This window comes from Cervus elaphus, chromosome 20 (genome assembly GCF_910594005.1).
Source record: "Cervus elaphus chromosome 20, mCerEla1.1, whole genome shotgun sequence".
In the NCBI taxonomy this organism is placed as follows: Eukaryota; Metazoa; Chordata; class Mammalia; order Artiodactyla; family Cervidae; genus Cervus; species Cervus elaphus.
The window spans coordinates 31,056,951-31,079,731 of record NC_057834.1 but is presented as its reverse complement, the minus strand read 5'-3'; the positions used below and the strand labels follow the sequence as shown (position 1 = coordinate 31,079,731).

At 38.3% G+C, this 22,781-nt stretch overlaps 1 protein-coding gene across 1 annotated transcript in view; it reads left to right on the top strand.

Moving 5' to 3' along the window:
* The window catches only part of ATF6 (activating transcription factor 6), a 239,690-nt gene that overhangs the window by 5,228 nt on the left and 211,681 nt on the right, over window positions 1-22,781 (top strand). Inside the window, exons 3-7 of the mRNA XM_043878947.1 lie at window positions 8,419-8,495; window positions 12,163-12,250; window positions 14,256-14,362; window positions 20,309-20,438; window positions 21,048-21,251. Coding sequence (XP_043734882.1) covers window positions 8,419-8,495; window positions 12,163-12,250; window positions 14,256-14,362; window positions 20,309-20,438; window positions 21,048-21,251 — 606 coding nt within the window. The remainder of the gene's footprint in view (window positions 1-8,418; window positions 8,496-12,162; window positions 12,251-14,255; window positions 14,363-20,308; window positions 20,439-21,047; window positions 21,252-22,781) is intronic.

Sequence of the window (22,781 nt, the reverse complement as noted above, 5' to 3'; positions counted from 1 at the left end):
AGGTAGGTAGGTAGATAGATCTAGCTCTTAGTTTTTTGAGGCCACAGTTCTAGCAGATTAGGGCCCCACACTTGTAACCCCATGTAAGCTTGATTACCTCCTAAATACCATCCTACCTCTGGATGCAGTCATACTGGGGGCTTCAGCTTCTAGATTTTGGGGGGACACGATTTGGCTCAAGGCACACAGTTTGTTTATCCATTTACCTGCTGAAAAACAGTTTGGTTTCTTTCAGATGTTGGCAATTATATATAAAGCTGCTGTAAATGTCCATGTGCAGCTTTTTTTTTTTTGCTGTGCCATGGAGCTTGTGGGACCTCAGTTCCCTCACTAGGGATTGAACCCAGGCCATGGCTATGAAAGTGCCGATTCCTAACCACCAGGCCGGGCAGCTCCCATGCACAGCTTTTTATGTGGACATACATTTTCATATCATTTGGATAAATACCAAGGAGCATGATTACTGGATCACACAGTTAAGAGTATGTCCAGTTTTGTAAGAAACTTTTCAACCTGTCTTCCATAGTCGTTATGCCATCTTGCATTCCTGCCAGTAGGGAATGGATATTCCTGTTGCTCCAATCCTTGTCGACACTTGGTTGTTGCCAGCGTTTCAGATTTTAGCTATTCTAATAGATGTGTAGTGGTATCTCATTATTTTGGTTTGTAGTTCCCGGATAACGTGTGATTTGTAGCATCTTTTCATAAATTGTGTTTGTCATTTGTATATCTTTCCTCTTCTCTTTCCTTCCTCCCTCCCTTACTCTCTCCTCCTTTTTCTTACATTTGCGCAAAAGCCACTTTTTTTTTTTGACCACATGTAAGATATATGTACCAAGATCAGAAGCTTTGTTCTGCCACTGTGGTTTCTTTGATAACTTCAGTGTCTTCTGTGAAAGTTCTCTTTGCCTTCCTGTGTTGACCAATACCTGACACCCCTGATCACATTTTCCCTCTGAAGTCCTACTGAATGGTAGCTGTTTTCATTCTCAAAACCTTTCCACCATTAGGGTCCCTGAAGGTGGGTTAACTGTCTTTCTTGTTCTTCATTGCTGCTTTTTGATCATTCACTGTTCGTCTTCCCTAAAAAAAATCCACATCCAGGCTTAAGTTTCACATTGTCTCACATGCTGTCCTCTACTTGTCCCGGTTATAGTCATCTTCCGATTTCTGGTTCACTCTCCCTCACTTTTTGAAAAAATTTAGTTCTTATTGTCACTTACTTCAACACTCCTTCCATCAAGATTCTTCGCTGATTTCAGTATTCTCAGAGAAAGAAAGAAAGAAAAAAAAAAAGTGAAGTTGTTCAGTCATGTCTGACTCTTTGTGACCCTGTGGACTGTAACCTGCCAGACTCGTCTGCCCATGGGATTGTCCAGGCAAGAGTACTGGAGCGGGTTGCCATTTCCTTCTCCAGGGGATTGAACCTGGGTCTCCCGCATTGCAGGCTTTACCACCTGAGCCACCAGGGAATCCGTCTCAGAGAAGATCCTTCAAATACCTTGACCTCTCATTTCCTGGGTCTCCTCTCCACCTTCCGCCCTGTCTTAGCCATTTGCTCCCCCGGTCATAAGCCTCAATCTAGTCGTTACTAATAACATAATCTCAGTTTCAAACATCCCTCTCTGACCATCACCTTTTGTCTTACCGGCTCACTCTATTTAGTGATCCAGTGGCACCTTCAGCCCTGCTGAGATTCTGTCATCTTTTCCTTGTCCCTCATCCCCTTTATGCTATCACTTTCCCCTTATCCAGTTTACAATACATGGACAGTCTCTAACCATTGCCTCATACTCTCAATATTCTTTGTCTCTCTCCTGCTTTGTAATTCTCTCTTTGATCAACCTCAGCCTTGGTTAAATCTAACTCTGCCTACTCCATGAATGCCCTCAAATAGCTGAAAGTGCCTGAAAAAAAGAAAATTCAACCATGCTGACTGGTGTCACTAAATTTATGATTCTAACCTGCAGTAGACCTTTGATTAAGTATTGCTCAGCTGATCATATGTCCCTGGTCCTCTCACTCTGATGGTTGTTTTTGTAAAGTTTCTTCTCTCTTCAAACCTCCAGCACCTCGTCCTGAATCCTTTGAATCAGAAGAAAATTGCCCCAGTCTCCTACTACCTTATTTGCCCATCCGCGTACCAGCATATTTGCCTTCTCTTCTGTTGGTGGGAATGAGAGAGCCGATCACTTCCATGTGTGCTTAAGAGTCCTCCTCCTTTATTCAAGAATATTGCTCAAACTCTTCTTCCTTCTGTTCCTTGAATCATCATTTCCCTCCCTGCATGTAATTGCTTCTCCTATCTAGAGTGAAAAAAAAAAAGAAAAACCCCAAACCCGCTTCAAATGTTACTTCCCTTCTAACTGCCACTACATTTCTCTTTTTTATTTTACAGCAGAATTCTTTGTTAAAAAGTGTCCATGTTCACTGACTCCAGTTTCTCTTTTTCCATTGTCTCTTGAACCCACTCCAGCCAGGTTCTACTGCTTTGCTAAAACAGCTCTTTCTAAGGTCACCACTGATTTCCAGTGGCCATTTCTCATCTTATAAGAAGTAAAGGAATAAATAAGTGGTCAAAGTGGCTGTCAGGTGGGAAAGTTTGCTGAGCAAATGAGACCAAATAGCTACCATAGTTTACTACTGTTAAATAGTAGTAATCTAAATAGTAGTGTGGGATTGGTGAAAAAAACATAGAAGTTGGCAGTAAATTTCAGAGATACTTCATAGGTAACCAATACCACCACCTCCTTATGGATCCTTCTAAGGTATTCTGTAGATATACAAGTGTACTTATCAACCCACTATCAGTTTTTTAAAGTATTAGCAAACCACAGAAAAGTTAAAAGATCAGTATTGCAATAACCTATATTTCCCTTATCTAGATTTATCAACTGTTAACATCCTGCCATACTTGCTTTCTCTCTCAGTATTACGAACACGTCCTTCTTCTTTCATCATCTGAAAGCAGGTTGCAAATAATACAAAACTCCCAAACACTTCACTGTGTGTTTCCTGAGAAAAAGGAAATACCTATTTTTAGAAAGCATGAATTTGTACTAATACTCACAGTTCAAAGACAGTAGCACAGACACAGAGTTCTTTCTCGCATTATATACTTTTGCAAGTTTTTTTCTTGCATTATATAGTATTGAAAGTTTTTTTCTTCTTATATTATATACTTTTATTTCTGTTTTACTCCTGTGGAAATCCTGCTTCCCAGTAACATCCTATGTTTTTATGGGCTCACTTTAGATGCTCTGTTGAAAATAGACTGAAGGAAGGTCAAGGGCAGAAGCAGGGAGACTATTTGGAGGCTACTGCAGCAATCCATGGAGAAGGCAATGGCACCCCACTCCAGTACTCTTGCCTGGAAAATCCCATGGACGGAGGAGCCTGGTAGGCTGCAGTCCATGGGGTCACTAAGAGTCGGACACGACTGAGTGACTTCACTTTCACTTTTCACTTTCATGCATTGGAGAAGGAAATAGCAACTCACTCCAGTGTTCTTGCCTGGAGAATCCCAGGGACAGTGGAGCCTGGTGGGCTGCCGTCTATGGGGTTGCACAGAGTCAGACACGACTGAAGTGACTTAGCAGCAGCAGCAGCAGCAATCCAAGTGATTTATGATGGGAGAATGGAGGAAATGGAAGTGGTTGGATTATGGATCTGTACACATATGCATATGCATGTGTATATACCCATGTATATTTTTTATTCAAATTTAAATTTTTGAGTAGTTTCAAACCTACAGAGAACTTATAAGAACTGTACAAAGAATTGTTGCATGCCTTTTACACATATTCCCTAATTGTTCAATTTTGCTGTATTGGCCCCATTTCTTTCTTTAGAGGGAGAAGAAGACAGAAAACTGTGTTTAGATCATTACCCTTAGATACTGCTGTGTTTACCCTCTCCTCCCCCAAACAAGGATACTCTCCTATATCAACAACTACCATATACTCCTTCCAGTCAGGAAATGAACAAGGGTACAGCATTACCCTCCAGTTCACAGATACCATTCAAATGTTGCCATATGTCTTAGTAATGTTCCTGTTCCCTTTCCAGTCTGGGATCCTACCTACAAACCCACATTACTTTTACTTGTCATGTCTCCTGGAACGTTTCCTTAGTCTTTCCCTGTTTCTGTATCCTTGACAGTGTTAGAGTGCGTATCTTTTGTTGTGTAAGGTGACTCTAGACCTGGGTCTGTCCACTGTTTCCTCATGACCAGAATCAGGCCTTGAGTCCGTGGCAGGAATGTGGCAGGAATGCCGGGGACATGATGCTCTGTTCTCAGTGCATTGCATTTGGTGGCACACCACGATGACCTGTCCCAAGGTGATGTTCACTATGATCACATGGTCACGTTAGTATCTGCCAGATTTCTATACCGTAGTGTCACTGTTTCTCCTTTTACATTTGAATAATATTTGGGGAGAGATAGTTGGACATGCCACCAATATCCTATTCCTTATTAAGCCTTCACACACTAGCCCTGGCCTCCACTGATAACACCAGTCTATATCAATTACCACTCTAATGCCAAAGGGTGATTATCTCTAGACATTATGTCTACATTAATTAATTGATGTTATACTGTAAGAACCATGAACTTCCAGATGTTCAAGCTGGGTTTAGAAAAGGCAGAGGGACCAGAGATCAAATTGCCAACATCTGCCAGATCATCAAAAACATAAAAGAGTTCCAGAAAAACATCTACTTTTGCTTTATTGACTATGTCAAAGCCTTTGTGTGGATCAAAACAAACTGTGGAAAATTCTTGAAGAGATGAGAATACCAGATCACCTGACCTGCCTCCTGAGAAATCTGTATGCAGGTCAAGAAGCAACTGTTAGAACTGGACATGGAACAATAGACTGGTTCCAAATTGGTAAAGGAGTACGTCAAGGCTGTATATTGTCACCCTGCTTGTTTGACTTATATGCAGAGTGCATCATGCAAAATACTGGGCTGGATGAAGCACAAGCTGGAATCAGGATTGCTGGGAGAAATATCAATAACCTCAGATATGCAGATGACACCACCCTTCTGGCAGAAAGCAAAGAGGAACTGAAGAGCCTCTTGATGAAAGTGAAAGAGGAGAGTACAAAAGCTGGCTTAAAACTCAACATTCAGAAAGCTAAGATCATGGCATCTGGTCCAATCACTTCATGGCAAATAGATGGGGAAACAGTGAGAGACTTTATTTTGGGGGGGCTTCAAAATCACTGCAGGTGGTGACTGCAGCCATGAAATTAAAAGACGTTTGCTCCTTGGAAGAAAAGCTATGAACAACCTAGACAGCATGCTAAAAAGCAGAGACATTACTTTGCCGACAAAGGTCTGTCTAGTCAAAGCCGTGGTTTTTCCAGTAGTCATGTATAGATGTGAGAGTTGGACTATAAAGAAAGCTGAGTGCTGAAGAATTGATGCTTTTGAACTGTGGTGTTGGAGAAGACTCTTGAGAGTCCCTTGGGCTGCAAGGAGATCCAACCAGTCCATCCTAAAGGAGATCAGCCCTGGGTGTTCATTGGAAGGACTGATGCTGAAGCTGAAACTCCAATACTTTGGCCACGTGATGCGAAAAACTGACTCATTGGAAAAGACCCTGATGCTGGGAAAGATTGAAGGCAGGAGAAGAAGGGAATGACAGAGGATGAGATGGTTGGTTGGCATCACTGACTTGATGGATATGAGTTTGAGTAAGCTCTGGGAGTTGGTGATGGACAGGGAAGCCTGGCGTGCTGCGGTCCATGGGGTCGCAAAGAGTCAGACATGACTGAGTGACTGAACTGAACTGAACTGATACTGTAAGAAAGAGCTTTCTCTTTTTATTTCATTATGGGCTCACTAATTGCTATTTGACTTAATGGGTTGTAATCTGGCTTTATTTTGAGGCTCAGATTTTCCCAGAATTGACCAGTAGGGGTTTATTTGTTAAATGAAAGAATTGTAAATAGGAGAAAATAAAAAGACACAAAAAAAAGAGTCCGTGCATATCAGCTTCTCTGTTCTTTTGACATGTTCTCATCATTCTCCGAGAATTTCCTTATTTTCTGGTACAACAAGATTTTCCCAGGCCTCTTTTGCATGCCCCTGTCTAAACCCTGGAATCAGCTATTACTCTAAATATTCCTTTGGTGGACATCTATTTAGTAGAGGATCATATTTAGTATGCAAGATCTGGAAACAGGATTTTTAAATACTGATGGGATGTCATCGCTTCTTGGACCTGTTAGCAGACAGAGCTAAGAAATACATGTATATATATGTGTGTGTGTACACACTTATACAAACATCTGTAATTCTTTCTGTGTATGAGTATTTTAAAAAATGTGCCCATATTAATGCTTCTAATACCAGTCCAACAGCCTAGGATTCTTTTATTCTCTTCCCTTTTCACGTTTGTAAGTCCTTTTTCAAACAGTGAGGAACCTAGCTCCAATTATTTTAAATATATTTAATCATTTGCTTTATCAAATAGCACATTTTTTTGGTATTCTCTCCTAACCAGTTGGGCTGTTTTTTACATCTACTGCTCTGTGCCTCCTCCCACTGCCCCATTTTCTTGGCAGCTGAGGCATGCCTACACCTCCACTAGGCAGCCCCCTCCCTGGCATCATCCTATTTCCTTGGGTGTCAGGCACATTTTCACAGATGATGACGCAAAAAACCCCACCACCCTCCTTGCTCTGCTGACATCTCTGTTCAGAAGAGCAGGGGAAGAAAGGAAAGATGGAAAGAGTAGGAAGGATGGAAAAGAAAGGTAAGAAGCCAGATTACTAATACATATTTTGAAGACAGAGCTGACAGGATTTACTGGTAGATTGAATACAGAGAATGAGGAAGAGAAATAAACAATGACTCTTAAGGTTTTTGACCTGAGCTGCTGGGGTAATTGGATTGTCATTAACTGAGATAAAGACAAAGCCATAGGAGGTTTGATGAAGGATGATCTGAAGCTCAGTTTTGGCTGTGTTAAGTTTGAGATGCCTTTTAGGTATCCAACAGGAGATGGCGAGTACTTTGTTGAGTACATCTTGAGGTGTAGATTGGAAGTGTTTATTTAGGAATCCTTGGCATGTCCATGCTATTTAAAGCCATGAGCTCAGCTGAAATCACAAAGGGAGTAGAGCAGAGAAAAGTTTGCACTAAGCCCAGGGACAATGTCATATTAAGAAGATGAGGAAGAACCAGCAAGATAGGACCAACCAGTGAGGCGGGAAGAAAACCAGGTGAGGATGATAATTTGAAACCAAGTGAGAAAAATGCTTCAATTAATATGAAAGGATCAACTGTTTCCAAGCTGTTGAGAGTAAGACGAGGACCATGAATTTACTATTCAATTTAGCAAAGGAGAGGCCATTGGTGACATTAATAACTGATGTGTATGCATGTGTGTGTGGGAGGGGAGCTTGGTTGGAATAGGTTCAAGAAGGAAAGGGAGGAGAGAAATGAGAGGCAGCAGATAAAGTCTTTCAAGGAGTTTTAGCCTGTGTATAAGGGACACAGTCACAGTTATCTGCTTATATGGGTTTTTTGTTTTGTTTTGCTCGACAGCTGAGTTAAGGTAGTCCTTTTCTGAGAGTTATATGAATAACCTTTCATTATCACTGCACACAACATATTTTGCTATGTACTATTTTGTTTTAGGTTGGTGAAATGTTTCTACTATTGGCTGAGTCAAGGATAGACTGGCGGTGCAATTCCTATATATGTGAAGTGGGAAATCACCAGAGCAAATTTCAGTGGCACCGTGGTAGGGAGTACAGAGGCCAGCTTAGACTGCAAACTCTTCAAAGTACTTGAAGTTCTTAAGATGTTAGAGAAAATAGATACTTTACAGATTGTACAGTAATCAGCCTTGTGTGGCCTTATCAGCATCTTGACCTTCTGTGTTCATGTTTCTTGGTTTATAATGCAGTCTCATTAGGAAATTGGAACATTGTTAGATTTGCTGAAATAAATTCAGTGATTTAGATAAGTTCTTTATTGTTTGGATAGAAAATGGGTTGTACTTTTAATTTTAAGGCATGGATGGTAAATACCTGATACATGTGCTGTCATATTCCTGTCCTGTCATCACTGCTGATCAACTGTGTCACCTTTTCTGTGCTGAGTCCAGATGAAGCCTCAGAATTTGTGTTGTTAATGTTCCAGAAAGTCACTATCAACTAGTCCAACATAACGTGGCAGGACATTTTTTAATCCTTAGTATAATGGTTTAGTTCACAAGATAAAAAGTATGTGGAAAATAATACATAGGTTAGAAATCAGCTTTGCACTGGTTGTTATTCACACTGCTAGAAAGTCTGATGAGAAACTCTAGTAGAGTTGGCATAAGGACACAGCACTTATTCTCTAGTCAAAACGCTGAATTAACAGGAAATAACTATTGTTTTCTTTTGTTTCAAGATTCTGCCCTGTTTGCTGAACTTGGCTATTTCACAGACACTGATGACCTGCAATTGGATGCAGCAAATGAAACTTATGTAAGTATTTATTAGGGGAGAAATACTGAATAATGTGATATTTAATCTTTAACTATTGCAAGTAGATTTCAGAATAACACCTTTAGGCTGGTTATTTAAGTTTAAATAACTTTTAGGGTTAAAAATGAAAGTTGGTTGCCATTTTGTTGTCAGTGAATGTACGATTGTAGAAATTGCTTTGGTCTTGGTATGTAGAGGACATATATTCTAAGTCTGCCTTTGGCCCCACCTTGGAGAAGTTACTTAACTCCCTACCTCTTGGTTTTTCCACATATTTTGCTGCAAAGGGAAACAGTGTGATGTTAAGGGATATATGTGAGTCATGGATTAGTTGAGAGAACTTACCGGGCATCCCAGGTGGCTCAGTGGTAAAGAATCTGCCTGCCAATGCAGAAGACACGGGTTTGATCCCTGGTCTGGGAAGATCCCACATGCCATGGAGCAGCTAAGCCTAAGCACCACATCTATTGAGCCTGTGCTCTAGGGCTCAGGAGCTGCAACTATTGACCCCACATGCCACAAATGTTGAGCCTGTGGGCACTAGAGTGCATGCTCTGAAACAGGAGAAGCCACTGCAGTGAGAAGTCTGCATACTTCAACTAGAGAATATCTCCCTCTTGCCACAACTAGAGAAAAGCAACGAAGATCCAGTACAGCACCCCCACCCAAAAAAGTAATAAATTATAAAACTTTTTTTTTTAAAAAAAGAGAACTTACCAACTTCCTTTTTTAAAGTTATGTATCCTTAGTGTTGAAAGCTCTGAAACTTAGAAATGTCCTTACTTTTTGCTTTTGAGTAGTTAGAAGTATGCATAAAAGTTGTTATAACACTTTGAGTCCTCAAAAGTAGCTTAGATTTTTTTTTCTTTTTTCCTTTTCTGGGTTATTATATGTGAAGCTGTTTGGCCTGAACTCTTATTTTTTGTTTTCTTCTTTATCGGATGAGGTGGTGTTTGACTTGGGAAGTAGTTCAAGTGAACAGAGTGATTTTATATGCACATCAATCAGGTTGAATATTTATCACTTATTTTTTAAGCTGTTATTAAAAGTAAAGCTTGCTAGGTGAGTTTGACATTTCTCAAAGAATAATTTAACAGTTGTTTTACCATGAATCAATAGAGAGTGGAACACATGATTTTTTTTTTTTAATCAATTCATGAGATTTTTTTGTTGTTGTTGTCTTAAACAATAGTCTTTATGTTTACACAAAGTAGTACAAAATGAGGCAGTTCCTCAAAGGGTGACTTGGAGCTAGAAAACCCATCCTAAGTGTGAAAGTGTTAGTATTTGTTGGTAAGTTGTGTTCAACTCTTTGCGACCCCATGGACTGTAGCCTGCTCAGGCTCCTCTGTCCATAGGATTTCCCAGGCAAGAATACTGGGGGTGGGGAGGGTGTTTAGTTGCTAAGTTGTGTCCGACTCTTCCAGTCCATGGGGCTTCCAGTCCTACCAGGCTCCTCTGTCCATGGGATTCTCCAGGCAAGAATAGCAGAGTGAGTCGCCATTTCCTTCGCCAGGGGATCTTCCCGACCCAGGAATCGAACCTGGGTCTCCTGCTACAAGGGAAGCCCATGCTGGAGTGGGTTGCTAACTCCTTCTCCAAATGCATGAGATTTTAATGGTTTCATTTACTCTATGAGATGCTTTATAATGTTGTCTATAATTAAGTTGGTTTTTAATATTGACTGGTTGTTTAAGCAGCTGATGTTTTTTTCATAACCTCCAGAGCCTCGTCTTCAAGAAACAATATATTATATTTGAAAGATTCATGGAAATATGGTTCTGATTTTATAACTAACATTCTGTTACCTCAAAGAAGTCATTCACTCTTTCAGTTCCTTAGTTTTTCTGGTATAAAATAAGAGATTGGATTAAATCATCTTAGAGGGCCCTTTATAGTTTTACAACTATCATTCTTCTACATGGCAGTACAGTTTCCCTTGAGAAGTTGAAGAAGCAGAGTATATAAGTATCAGCATGTTTGCCTGGAAAATCCCATGAACGGAGGAGCCTGGTGGGCTGCAGTCCATGGGGTCGTGAAGAGTTGGACACGACTGAGTGACTTCACTTTCACTTTTCACTTTCATGCATTGGAGGAGATGGCAACCCACTCCAGTGTTCTTGCCTGGAGAATCCCAGGGACGGCGGAGCCTGGTGGGCTGCCGTCTGTGGGGTCGCACAGAGTCGGACACGACTGAAGTGACTTAGCAGCAGCAGCAGCATGTTTTGCTTTACAATAAAATGGGCCTGTGAAATTTCCAGCCAGATAAAATTCTTATGCTGTAAAAGGTATTTGACTTTTTTGGCTGAAGATTGAGTATGAAGCATCCCTGAAGTAGGTCATGACACTATTGAGCATGTTACAAAGGATTGCTAGTAATCAGGCAAATATTGCTCAATTTACTTGGACTGCGAAAGTTTAAAGGTTTTTCATTGCTGAAAGTATGAATCTATGTATAGATTCAAATATGAGGAAAAAAGCAAAGGAGATTGATTTAAAAGTTGTTTCTTTTATAATTTAAGTAGTTTTTTCTTTTTTCTGTGTGCACTTTCATGTATTCTCTTAACTTGCACTAATATTTTCTCAGTTTAGGGCAGTATGATAAGAAAAGTTTCCCTTCTTCTGTTACATTCTCAATAAAGAATAAACCAAATAATAGACATTTGAAAGAATAATATTCTAGAAATTATTACCAGTGATTGTTAATAATTATTAGATTAATCTTTCCTTTTTGCCTGAGGGCTACTTTCTTTTTTGTTGCTGTTTTATTATTTGTCACATTAAGTTAATACTGACTACCTTTTGACTTGTTGTACTGTTTATATATTAAGTTTCCTTCTGTTCTTATCTCTGTGACTTCAGACATTTTAAATAGTAGTGATACTGTCTTACGTGATATGAGGGTTCTGAAATCATGTGGTAGTTCTTTATTAATGTATATGGTAGAAAATGGTTATAACCCAGAATACACTTACATTTACATTAAAAAAATTGTCACCTAAATGAAAAGAAACTAAGAGCCCCTCTAAAAGGTTTATTGACCCCTATTTGAGAAACTTGGTTTTATCTTCTAGGATTAAAAAAAATTTAGAAATTTGAAAACTATAGACCAGTAAAAAAGATAAAATTGCCCATCCCCCTATGGATCTCTTCCTTCCCCCATAACCATTTTAATAATTGGTATATTTGAAGTTTCAGTTAGTCTCTTTATGGTTCCTGAATGTTTTTTGGATACATCTGTATTCTTTCCATTGCATATAGAGATGATTTTATAAATAGGCATTTGCTTTGACTTTTTTTCCTTAGTGACAGTGGGAAAACTTATTATACTGGATCTCCTTTATGACAAAACACATGCTTTGTGTTAATATTTTGTGACTCTTGTAATAGTCTCTTTTCATTGAAAAGAATGAGACCAACTAACTCTGTCAGATAGATGTTGCCTCCATTACCTCCTTCCTAGTTGTTACTACTGTGCTTAAAGTAACTAAATTGGTTTATCTCTAAGGCATCTAAGCTATATTCTCAAGATGAATTGATTAACTTAGAAAATTATTTTTACTAATTTGGGTAATAGCAGTTATTTTTGGCAAGTTGTTTCTGTTAGTTTGGTTTCTGGATGTATATATTTTAATCTGATATTCTTTTGCTGATTTGAAATCTACAGGAAAGTAATTTTGATAATCTTGATTTTGACTTGGATTTGATGCCTTGGGAGACAGGCATTTGGGATGTCAACAATCAATTCTGTACAGGTAATGATGTATTTCATTGATAAAAACTTTAAATGGATCCATATTATTTTATGGTTTGGTAATAGTCAAAATTAGGGGGGTTATTGGGCCACTTTTGTTTGCTAAAAAATTCCAGGGACTACATTCTACTTCTGGTATGGCCGAGCATACATAAATTTCTTGCCAAAATAGAATTTCAGAGTTACGGCAGAGTCATATAATGAATGAAAATTTTATAATTCAGAAATATCGATTTTGAATTGTATGTAATACTCTGTAAGAGATTAACCTATCTGAGAATTAAACAGGATTTAGCGTATCAAAGGGAAGAGACTAGGGATTATCAAAACCTAGGAACTTAGTGTAGCTGCCCCATGTATACACATCTGAGGAGGAGACACTACCTGGATAATGCCAGTATCTTCAAGGGGCCCACGGAACTGGGTTTTGGGTGTGCTGAAAAAAGCTAGAACCTAAAGCAAACTGTCCCTTCTGGGATAAAGCTGATGGAAGGATGAAAAAAAATCCCTTCTCCCCCATTCTACCTTAAGAAACATCCTTCTAGAATCCCCTATTGACAGGACCTAAAAGGAAGCCAGCTGGGACTTGTATTAATTTTCATCGCAGACTATAGGAGGTGAACTTGGAGCTGAGAAACAGTGGGTAATTAACCAGCACATTTTCCCCATCTAAGTTATAGTCCTCCCCCTCTGTTGCAATTCCTGTTCCCCTTCATTTTGTATATTAGTATATCTTGCTCAGTTCCTTTCTTTCCTCATAGAATATGGACTACACAAGGTCAGCGTTCTCATTACTATTGTGTAACAAACTTCTCTAAAACTTAGTGGCTTAAAACAGCAACCATTTTATAAGGCTCCCAGAATCTATGGGTTAGGAATTTGGACAGGATACTTCAGGAATTTCTTGTCTCTGCTCCATGGCGTCCAGACATCATTTGGGAAGATTTGCAGATTAGGGTAGCTTGACGTTTGGGGGCTCGAACTGCCTTAAGGTTTCTTCACTCACATGTCTGATGCCTGATCTGAAATGATTTGAAGACTTGAACTGCCAGTGAGAGTGCTACCCATCATCTTTCTAAATGTCCTGGCTTCCTCAAAACCTGGCAGTCTTGTGGTAATCAGAATTCAAAGGCTCAAATGTGAGTCTTTCAGCTACCTAATGTAACCCAGACTTGGGATTCACATATCATTACTTCCATACTCTATTGACTCAGGAAGCCATAAGCTCACCTAGATTTAAATAGAAGAGAATATAGTCACTACTTCTTGATGGGGAAGTGGTAGGATCACAGTACAGATCATGAGACATGGTAGGTATTTTGCTCCTAATTTTGGAGAACACAGCTTGGCACAGATTCTTCTCTCCCTCCTTCCTACCCTGTTAGAAATTTGACACCGAGGAACACTGCCTGGCCTGAAGTTGATCAACACCGTTTTAAAAAATAGTTCAAAAGATAGGAACATTTTTGTATTATAATTGTATTGTCAAAAATGCTTTCCACAAAAATTCTTTCCTGTTTCTTATGTTTTAAAATTATTTTGGGAGAAAATCTATAATTTTTTGCATATGGCATAATATTCAAAAGATACAAAAAGTCTATAGAGTAGAAAAATGTCTCCTTTGGCTTTTGTCCCTCAGCCAGCAAGTTCTGCTTCCTGGAGACAAGCACTGTGACCAATTTCTTAAGTTTATCTTTCAAGAGAATCAGTGCAGATGTTAGTAGTAGTATGTGCATATGTATTTATATATTAAGGTCGCAAAGAGTCTGACATGACTGAGCGACTGAACTGACTGATACACATATATACATACATATAAATTTATTACACAGATGGCAGCGTATTGGATATACTATTTTCTGCATTTTGAATTTTCAGGTGATGATATATTTTGGTGACCTTAGCTTCTATATCACTGAATTTTGAGAATAGATTTAACCTTCTTTCTTATTCATTTTATTCTGAGTTTATATTGTCCAGTGGGAAAATTTTTGCTTCTTTTCCAGTTAAAGATATTAAGGCAGAACCTCAGCCACTTTCGCCAGCCTCCTCAAGGTGTTCAATCCCATCTCCTCAATCAGTGGACTCTTACTCATCAACTCAGCATGTGCCTGTAAGTCACTGGTCTTTTACAATGATTTTGGTTATAGTGGAATCTGGGAAATACGTATATGGGGAAGGAAGTTAACTTTTATTAAGTGCTAATATAAATCTTATCTCTTTTAATCCTGAGGAAGGACCTTGAGGGAGTTAGAAAGTTGTTAGTCTCTTTGATTTTGCCATCCTCCCCTTATGTTCTTGTCTTTATAATTTCGTTGTTTCATTTGTTTCATTGTACTCTACCAGCATCCAGTATTTGTTTATTTTTTGAGCTCACTGTCTTTTCTCCGTGCTACACTCTTTCCTCCCTATTAGGGTATATGTTCTTTGAGGACATGGTCTGTTTGTGTGACTCCGTAGCCATAAAACCTAGAATGGTCTCCTTATTTCAGAAATGCCTAGTACTATCTTTTGAATGAGTTAGTACGGGTTTTTACAAAACCTTAAAAATGCTTCCGCTCTTCATCTAGGAAAAAAACTGTTCAGGGCAGGAAAAGGAAACACCAAAGGACTCAGGCATTTTTTGGAATGGAGAAAGGAAAAAGTATAAGAAGAAAAATTTAAAGTAATGTTTCAGTATATTATATCTGATGTAAATTGAGGTATCTTCATTCTGGCGTGATTTACATGTAGTCAGTTACTAAATCCTGATGATTTTATCCTCTTACTATCTCTAGGATTCATCTTCTCCACCCTGCCAGACTATCATCACCTCTTCTGGTTTAAGGCAATAGAATTTTGACTGCTCTGCCTCCTAATTCCCCAGACCTTTCTTAGCAGAGAAATCTTTAAATATCACAGGTTTGATTGTGTCAGTTCTTTGCTTAAAACCTTCCCAGCCATTACAAGGACAAAATTCAAATTGCTGGTGTATCAGGCCCTCCATGATCTGGCCCCGGCTTACCTTTCAGTCTTGTTTCTCACTATCCTTCCTATTCCTACCTTCTCACTCCTCTTAGCTTTAACTCCAGGAGCTCCTGTGTGCTCTAGTCTTTGAACAGCTGCGCCAGGAGCTGTGTGAAAACCGCCAGTGAACACGAGCAGTGAGACCTCTGCTTCTACCGTTGTAGATTTTTGTACGTGCTCTTCCTTCCAGCTGAAAGAGCCTTTTTCTTCCCTTCCCTTGGAAGAAGGTAGCATGTTCCATCCCTGTTCTTTACTTTGTTTATTTAACTTAGTGGTATATATCCTGGAGGTAACTACAGTTTCAGGTTATAGATTCTTTCCCATTCCTTTTTATGGCTTTATAGTGTTCTGTTGTGTGGTTATATCATACTTCATTCAATGATTTCTGTATTGATGGACATATGTGTTGTTTTCAGTCTTTTCTGAACTCAAACAAGGTTGTAATAAATAACTGTATACATAAGACACTTCATATTTTTGCCAGGATATCTTGGGATTATACTCCTAAAGAGAGACTGCTGAGATCAAGGTGATTTTTAATGTTACTGTTTATTGCCAAATTTCCCTCCAAGGGTTGTACAGTTGTGTATTCTGACCAGGGAGTATGTAAGAGGGCCAGTTTTCCCTTTATTGCTACACAGTGTTAGCATGTTTTATTTTCTATTCTTTTATTATAAGTATTGGTGGACATCTTTTGGTATATTTCATATGTGTAATGCCTATTTGCATTTCTTTCTATGAACTGTCAAATTTTTGTCCATTTTTCTACTGGGTTGTATTGGTCTTTTTCTGTTCAATTTTTAAAGTATTTTATTACATATTAGAATTATTAGTGCTTAGGTTGTGAAATAAGTTACGAGTGTTTTCTTCTCTAATTTGTCACTTTCTTTACTCTTTATTTCTGGTGTTTACTTTCTCTAGGGATACTTTTCTCCATAGCTGAATGACCAATCTTTTGTTGCTTTTGTTGTTGTTGTTACTCAAAGGAGGATTGTAACTGCTCAGAAGTTATAATATTTTTATTCTTGTCTTCTTGCATGTGTGTATATATGTGTATATAGGTAGATAGACGTATGTGTATATAGATAGATAGATGTATGTGTATATAGATAGACAGACAGACAGAGAGAGTTTGGAAAAACCTCAAACTTACAGAAATGTTACAAGTACATTACAAGGAACTTTTTTACCCTGAATCATTTGAGAGTAAGTTGCCAGCCTGATGCCTTGTCACCCCTAGATACTCCAGTGTCTACTTCCTACAAGTAAGGATATGTCTTCTAGTCATAATACAGCTATTAAAATCAGGAAATAAATGTTTATACCTTACTGTCATCTGATCTTCAGCTCTCATTTGGATTGTGCCAGTTGTTCTAGAGATATCCTGTAGAGAGCAAAAGGAGCTAGTTTTGAATCATGCATTGCATTTGGTTGTCCTGTCTCTTTAATCTCCTTCAGTTGAAACAGTTCATTCTTCCTTGACTTTCATGACTTGCCACTTTTGGCGATTAAAGACTAGTTATTTTATAGAATGTCCTTTGGTTGGGTTTGTCTGATGTTTCTTCAGGGTGAGGTTTACTTCGTTCATTTGATTAAGGTGGTATCTTCCAGGCTATTCTACTGTGAAGTTGCCCATCTCCCTTTGCCATAAATAGGTATTTTATGAGAAGGTACTTTAATGTTCACTTGATGAAAGTGAAAGAGGAGAGTGAAAAAATTGGCTTAAAGCTCAACATTCAGAAAACTAAGATCATGGCATCTGGTCCCATCACTTCATGGGAAATAGACGGGGAAACAGTGGGAGTAGTGTCAGACTTTATTTTTCTGGGCTCCAGAATCACTGCAGATGGTGATTGCAGCCATGAAATTAAAAGACGCTTACTCCTTGGAAGGAAAGTTATGACCAACCTAGACAGCATATTAAAAAGCAGAGACATTACTTTGCCAGCAAAGGTCCATCTAGTCAAGGCTATGGTTTTTCCAGTGGTCATGTATGGATGTGAGAGTTGGACTGTGAAGAAAGCTGAGTGCTGAAAAATTGATGCTTTTGAACTGTGGTGTTGGAGAAGACTCAAGAGTCCCTTGGATTGCAAGGAGACCCAACCAGTCCATCCTAAAGCAGATCAGGCCTGGGTGTTCACTGGAAGGACTGATACTGAAGCTGAATCTCCAGTACTTTGGCCACCTCATGCGAAGAGTTGACTCATTGGAAAAGACCCTGATGCTGGGAGGGATTGAAGGCAGGAGAAGAAGGGGATGACAGAGGATGAGATGGCTGGGTGGCGTCACCGACTCGATGGACATGAGTTTGAGTAAACTCCAGGAGTTGGTGATGGACAGGGAGGCCTGGCGTGCTGCGATTCATGGGGTCGCAATGAGTTGGACACAACTGAGCGACTGAACTGACTGACTGACTGACTGACTTTAAAACTATGTAAAAATATCCTGTTTCTCATGAGACTTTAAATTTATTCATTTCTTTGTTTATATCAGTATGGACTCATGGTTTCCTAGTTTATTCAACAGATTATAACTCATTATTTTATTTATTCTGATTCTTAATGTTGTCCTGGGTTTTGCCAGTGCATGTCCCTTCACACTGACTCCTGTGTTCTGGGCTTTGACACCCTACCTCAGGCTGATGCAATATGGATACAATTACTACCTTACTCTGACTCCCTGGGCTTGGCTGCCTGCCCCTACTTCCTCCCCTTGGACTCTGACGCTCCGCAGGCTGCCTCTCTGCCTCCGTGCTTGTCTTGCAGTGCCCCATCTAGTGGCTTCAGGGTCAAATTATTCAGGAAGTAATAGTTTCTAAGTGACTTGTTAATATATATATTTCCTAAGGTTTTAGTTTTAATTTTCAAATCTTTGATCCATTTGGAATTATCCTGGTTTATGATGTAGGATACAAATCCAAGTTTTTTGTTTTCCTAGATGACTATCAAAAGGGCTATTCCAGTACCATTTATTAAAGTTCATTTTTTTCCTCACTGATTTCAGTTTTGTGTTTGTATTTTAAATTTATGTAAACAGTAAATTATATCAGATCTCTTTATTTCTTACTTTGAAAAATTAGCACAGTGTTTTTAAGATCAATTCATATCGCTCTGTCTGCATCAGTTTGTTGAATGTAACTGCATAGCACTTCACCTGCATCACAATGAACATGGTCAAAGATGTCCCCTTGTAGGCCTAAGAGTTGACCTTAATATGAAGTGTTAAGGACAAATCTAGTTTTAATTTTCACTGTATAAATGAACCAATTTTCCCAGTTGTATTGCCTTTGTAATCATCTTGTTAAAGAATATTATATGTTTTTCTGTTACTAAGGTTTTCTTTTTTGTGTCTCAGTTAAGCTTATCATTTTCTTCATACAGATCTTGTACATTCTTTAGAAAATTAATTCCTAGGTATATTGTAATTGCTATTATTATTATGAATGAACTATTTTTATTATATTTTCTAAGTGATTATTAGTACATTTTTATAGTGAAAAATTTTTTTGTTGGTTCTTAAATGTGTTCTAAGTAGACAGCATATCATCTTGCAAAACAAAGGCACTTTGTCTCTTCTATTTTAATATTTGTTCCTTTTATTTTAGTTTCTGATATAACTATGTTTTCTAGAATTACAGAAAAAGCAATTATTTCTTTCTTGTCCCAACTTTAATGGCAGAGTATTAGTATTTTACCATTAAGTATGACTTTGGCTATCCAATTATGCTTAGCTTTTTTTTTTAAGTGTTAAATCATCCTTCCAGTTCTTATTTTCTAGGACTTGTGTGAAGAATCTTTGCAGAGTTTTATTAAATGCCTTTTAAGCATCTAAGGCCATAAAGATAGTCATTTCCTCCTATATTATCTCTTACTGTTTCTCCACCTCCCCCCCCCACATGTATTATTCTATACTCTGTAAGGTTCTTGCAGTCCTGGGTTTTGGCTACATGACAATAGGTGTTAGGGATGGATGAATGAAACAGTTCTCATCTTCACCAGCTTGACTGAGAGTGACCATTTCTGCCATATGCTCTTTCAGGTTGTTTTAACTTTTCGTATCTGATGATTAAAAAAAAGATTTTCTTTTAAATTTGCCTTTGGCTACCATTTGCATTTCCTTTTCAGTGAAATGATGACTCCTGTCCTTTGTTCATTTTAGGCAAATAATTATTATTCAAACCTGTTTTTTCTTCCTTTTTGGCTTCTGGATTTTTTTTTTTTTTTTTTTGGATTTTTGACTTAAGGGGGCCTACATCATGCTAAGAGCAAACAAGTATTCTTTTTTTTGTGTGTGTGGGAAGGAAAGAGCGGAAACAAGTATTCTTTTAACTCTTCTTTCAGTGATCTTGTAGATTATTTTGAAGATGATATGATGTATGTATGTATAGGTATATGCCTATTTATTTATTATACATAGCATCTTTCTCTCTTGGAATTGAAGTGCTACTTTATCCTATGTTAAGTTTCTTTATTTTAGCAAAATGAGACAGATCCACTGAATATTGAATTTTGGAAAATATTAATATTTGTATATCTCTGCATTATTAATTTACACATTAAATAAAATAGAATAACCCTGCTCCTTTCAGGGTTTTTTTTCAACCATTAGGGACAAAGGTAGTGTTAATAAATAGAAAAGGATGAAAATAGTAAGAATTATTTGCTTTTGAAATTCCTATAAGTCTGACAAGAGATGGTGGGGAAAAGATATTAGCATTTTAACTGTAATTCTATAATGATACTAAATGTTTGTATAGCTAGGAATCAAATAAAATATAAACTTTGTGGTAGAAAATGTAGAAGCAGATCGAATCAGTGATCGTATCTTTAGTATAAGAGGGTTTAATAGACATACTTCATTTTTAGTTATTTTTACTTTAGTAATGATGGATAATGTTGATTTATCCATCGTCTCTTAGTGCTTACTGCATAGATATAGTTGTAATATATCACACCTTTGACTTGAAATTGTCTTGAAGTGTTTCTCTTAGCCATTTTCTGCTCAAGGATAATATACTTCTGCATGAATTTATTTGTGTTTTATTTTACTGCAGGAGGAGTTGGATTTGTCGTCTACTTCTCAGATGTCTCCTCTTTCCTTATATGGTGAAAGCTCTAATAACCCCTCCTCAGCAGAGCCACTGAAGGAAGACAAGCCCATCATTGGTCCTAAGAGCAAAACTGGTATTACTCTATCTCCTAACTCCTATTATTTCTATTGTAGACTGAGAGTAAGCTCCATATCTTAAAAGAAAATGTTGGGTTAAGTGTATGTTTATTAAGCTAGCTTGCTGTTTTTAAACTAGTGGACCTATATCCTTTGTTGTGAACGTTAATGTGAAGAGGAAAGGGAAAAAATGATCTTCTTTGGTTGTCTCTGTCTTTATAGGTGAATGATGCTCTAAAATAGATTTAGAGCCCCATCATCTTCGGGAGAAATTTCAAAGTTTCACCTAAAGAAGTTGAATGTGAGGCCCATTTGGCTGTGACATTTGTTAACCTCATTCACCTCAATGCTCTATTCAGTGATTTTAGCTGTTTTTCTTTACTGGTTCCCGTGTGCCCTTCGCAAAGCTGTAGCTTGGTCAGAAAGGAAGACCTCAGATTGAGGACTCTTCTTCAGTCCACTAAGATAAAATTCTGTTCTTCAGTACATTAAGCTATGCTTAAACTTCAGTTAAGGGTAGTCAGAGGTCAAGATGATGTGTAGAGAAAGGTGTATAATGGAATCTGCTTTCTAGGATTTGCTTAATTGCACTTAAATTATTTGTGGTTTGTTTGGTTTTTCTCCAGAAAATGGACTGACTCCAAAGAAAAAAATTCAAATAAATTCGAAACCTTCAATTCAACCCAAGCCTTTATTACTTCCAGCAGCACCCAAGACTCAAACAAACCCCAGCGTTCCAGCAAAAACCATCATTATTCAGACACTACCAACACTTATGCCTTTGGCAAAGCAGCAGCCTATTATCAGTATACATCCTGCACCCACTAAAGGTACCTGAATGGAATTTGATGCTCTGTGTGTTTAATTGGAGGACACTGAGGCATGTGTCATGTGATTTGTTTTAATTCAGGTTATAATTTCTGAGCACATGCTGGGTGTGTGTGTCAAGAATTGTCCTTGGCTCTGAGGAGGTTATGGAGATGATTAATATGTGGTTCCTGTCCTAACAAGGGAGGTAGCTATCCAGATCAGTTATATCTGATACTTCTTTTTTGTCACAGTTTTAGTGAAAACACCAGTCTCTAAGGCTTGTGATTTTGTAGCAAAGAAGAAAATCTGGGAAATTTTCTTGATGCTATTGTATTTTGAGATTTTTGTGTCTATGAACTTTTTTTGTTTTTAAGGAGAGGTTAGTATTGCACTTAGTTAAAATACGATGGTCCATTTCAGGTCAATAGATGTGTTTTGACAATAGAATCAGATTCTTAAATCTCTGAGGAGTAGGAAGCATTGTTTAATAAACATGAGCTTGTACAGGGCATTAAATACCTGAACCTCTGACTTCAAGCCATTAAGAATGTGTGTTTCTACATTTCGTCCACTAGATGGCCTCGTGTAGTTGATTCTATAAGAAGTTGAGGTCTGTATTGAAAGAAGTTCAAGTCTGAGGATTTGGTACTTTTCACTTATAGATATATGTATATGTTTGCCACATATATGACCAACCTAGACAGCATATTAAAAAGCAGAGACATTACTTTGCCAAAAAGGTCTATCTAGTCAAAGCTATGGATTTTCCAGTAGTCATGTATGGATGTGAGAGTTGGACTATAAAGAAAGCTGAGTGCCAAAGAATTGATGCGTTTGAACTGTGGTGTTGGAGAAGATTCTTGAGAGTCCCTTCCTTTGGACTGCAAGGAGATCCAACCAGTCCATCCTAAAAGAAATCAGTCCTGAATATTCATTGGAAGGACTCATGCTGAAGCTGAAGTTCCAATACTTTGGCTACCTGATGAGAAGAACTGACTCATTGGAAAAGACCCTGATGCTGGGAAAGATTGAAGGCAGGAGAAGAAGGGGATGACAGAGGCTGAGATAGTTGGATGGCATTACTGACTCGATGAACGTGAGTTTGAGCAAACTCTGGGAGTTGGTGATGGACAGGGAGGCCTGGTGTGCTGCAGTCCATGAGGTCTCAAAGAGTCAGACACGACTGAGTGACTGAAGTGACTGAACATACAGGATTCATTTGCACACAGAGCTCTCTTGGGAGATTATTCATCATTGTACCTGTACTGATGTGTGTATATGTGACTGAAGCGAAACTTGTGCAGCATTGTTTCCTTGGGTTTACCTTATTGGCACCAAGTAAGACTAGGTATCAATGGGATATGGGTTATAAATACATACCAGTGTTACACAGTTATACAGTCTATAACTGTATTTTCAGTTATAGATTTTTAGCTCATTTCTTTGAAGCATGGTTTTAATGAGGGCAAGGCCATAAATTTGATTTCCAGGTCCTCTGTTAACTTTGCTCTGTTCCATGGTCGTAGAGAGTATGACATTGATACTCTCTT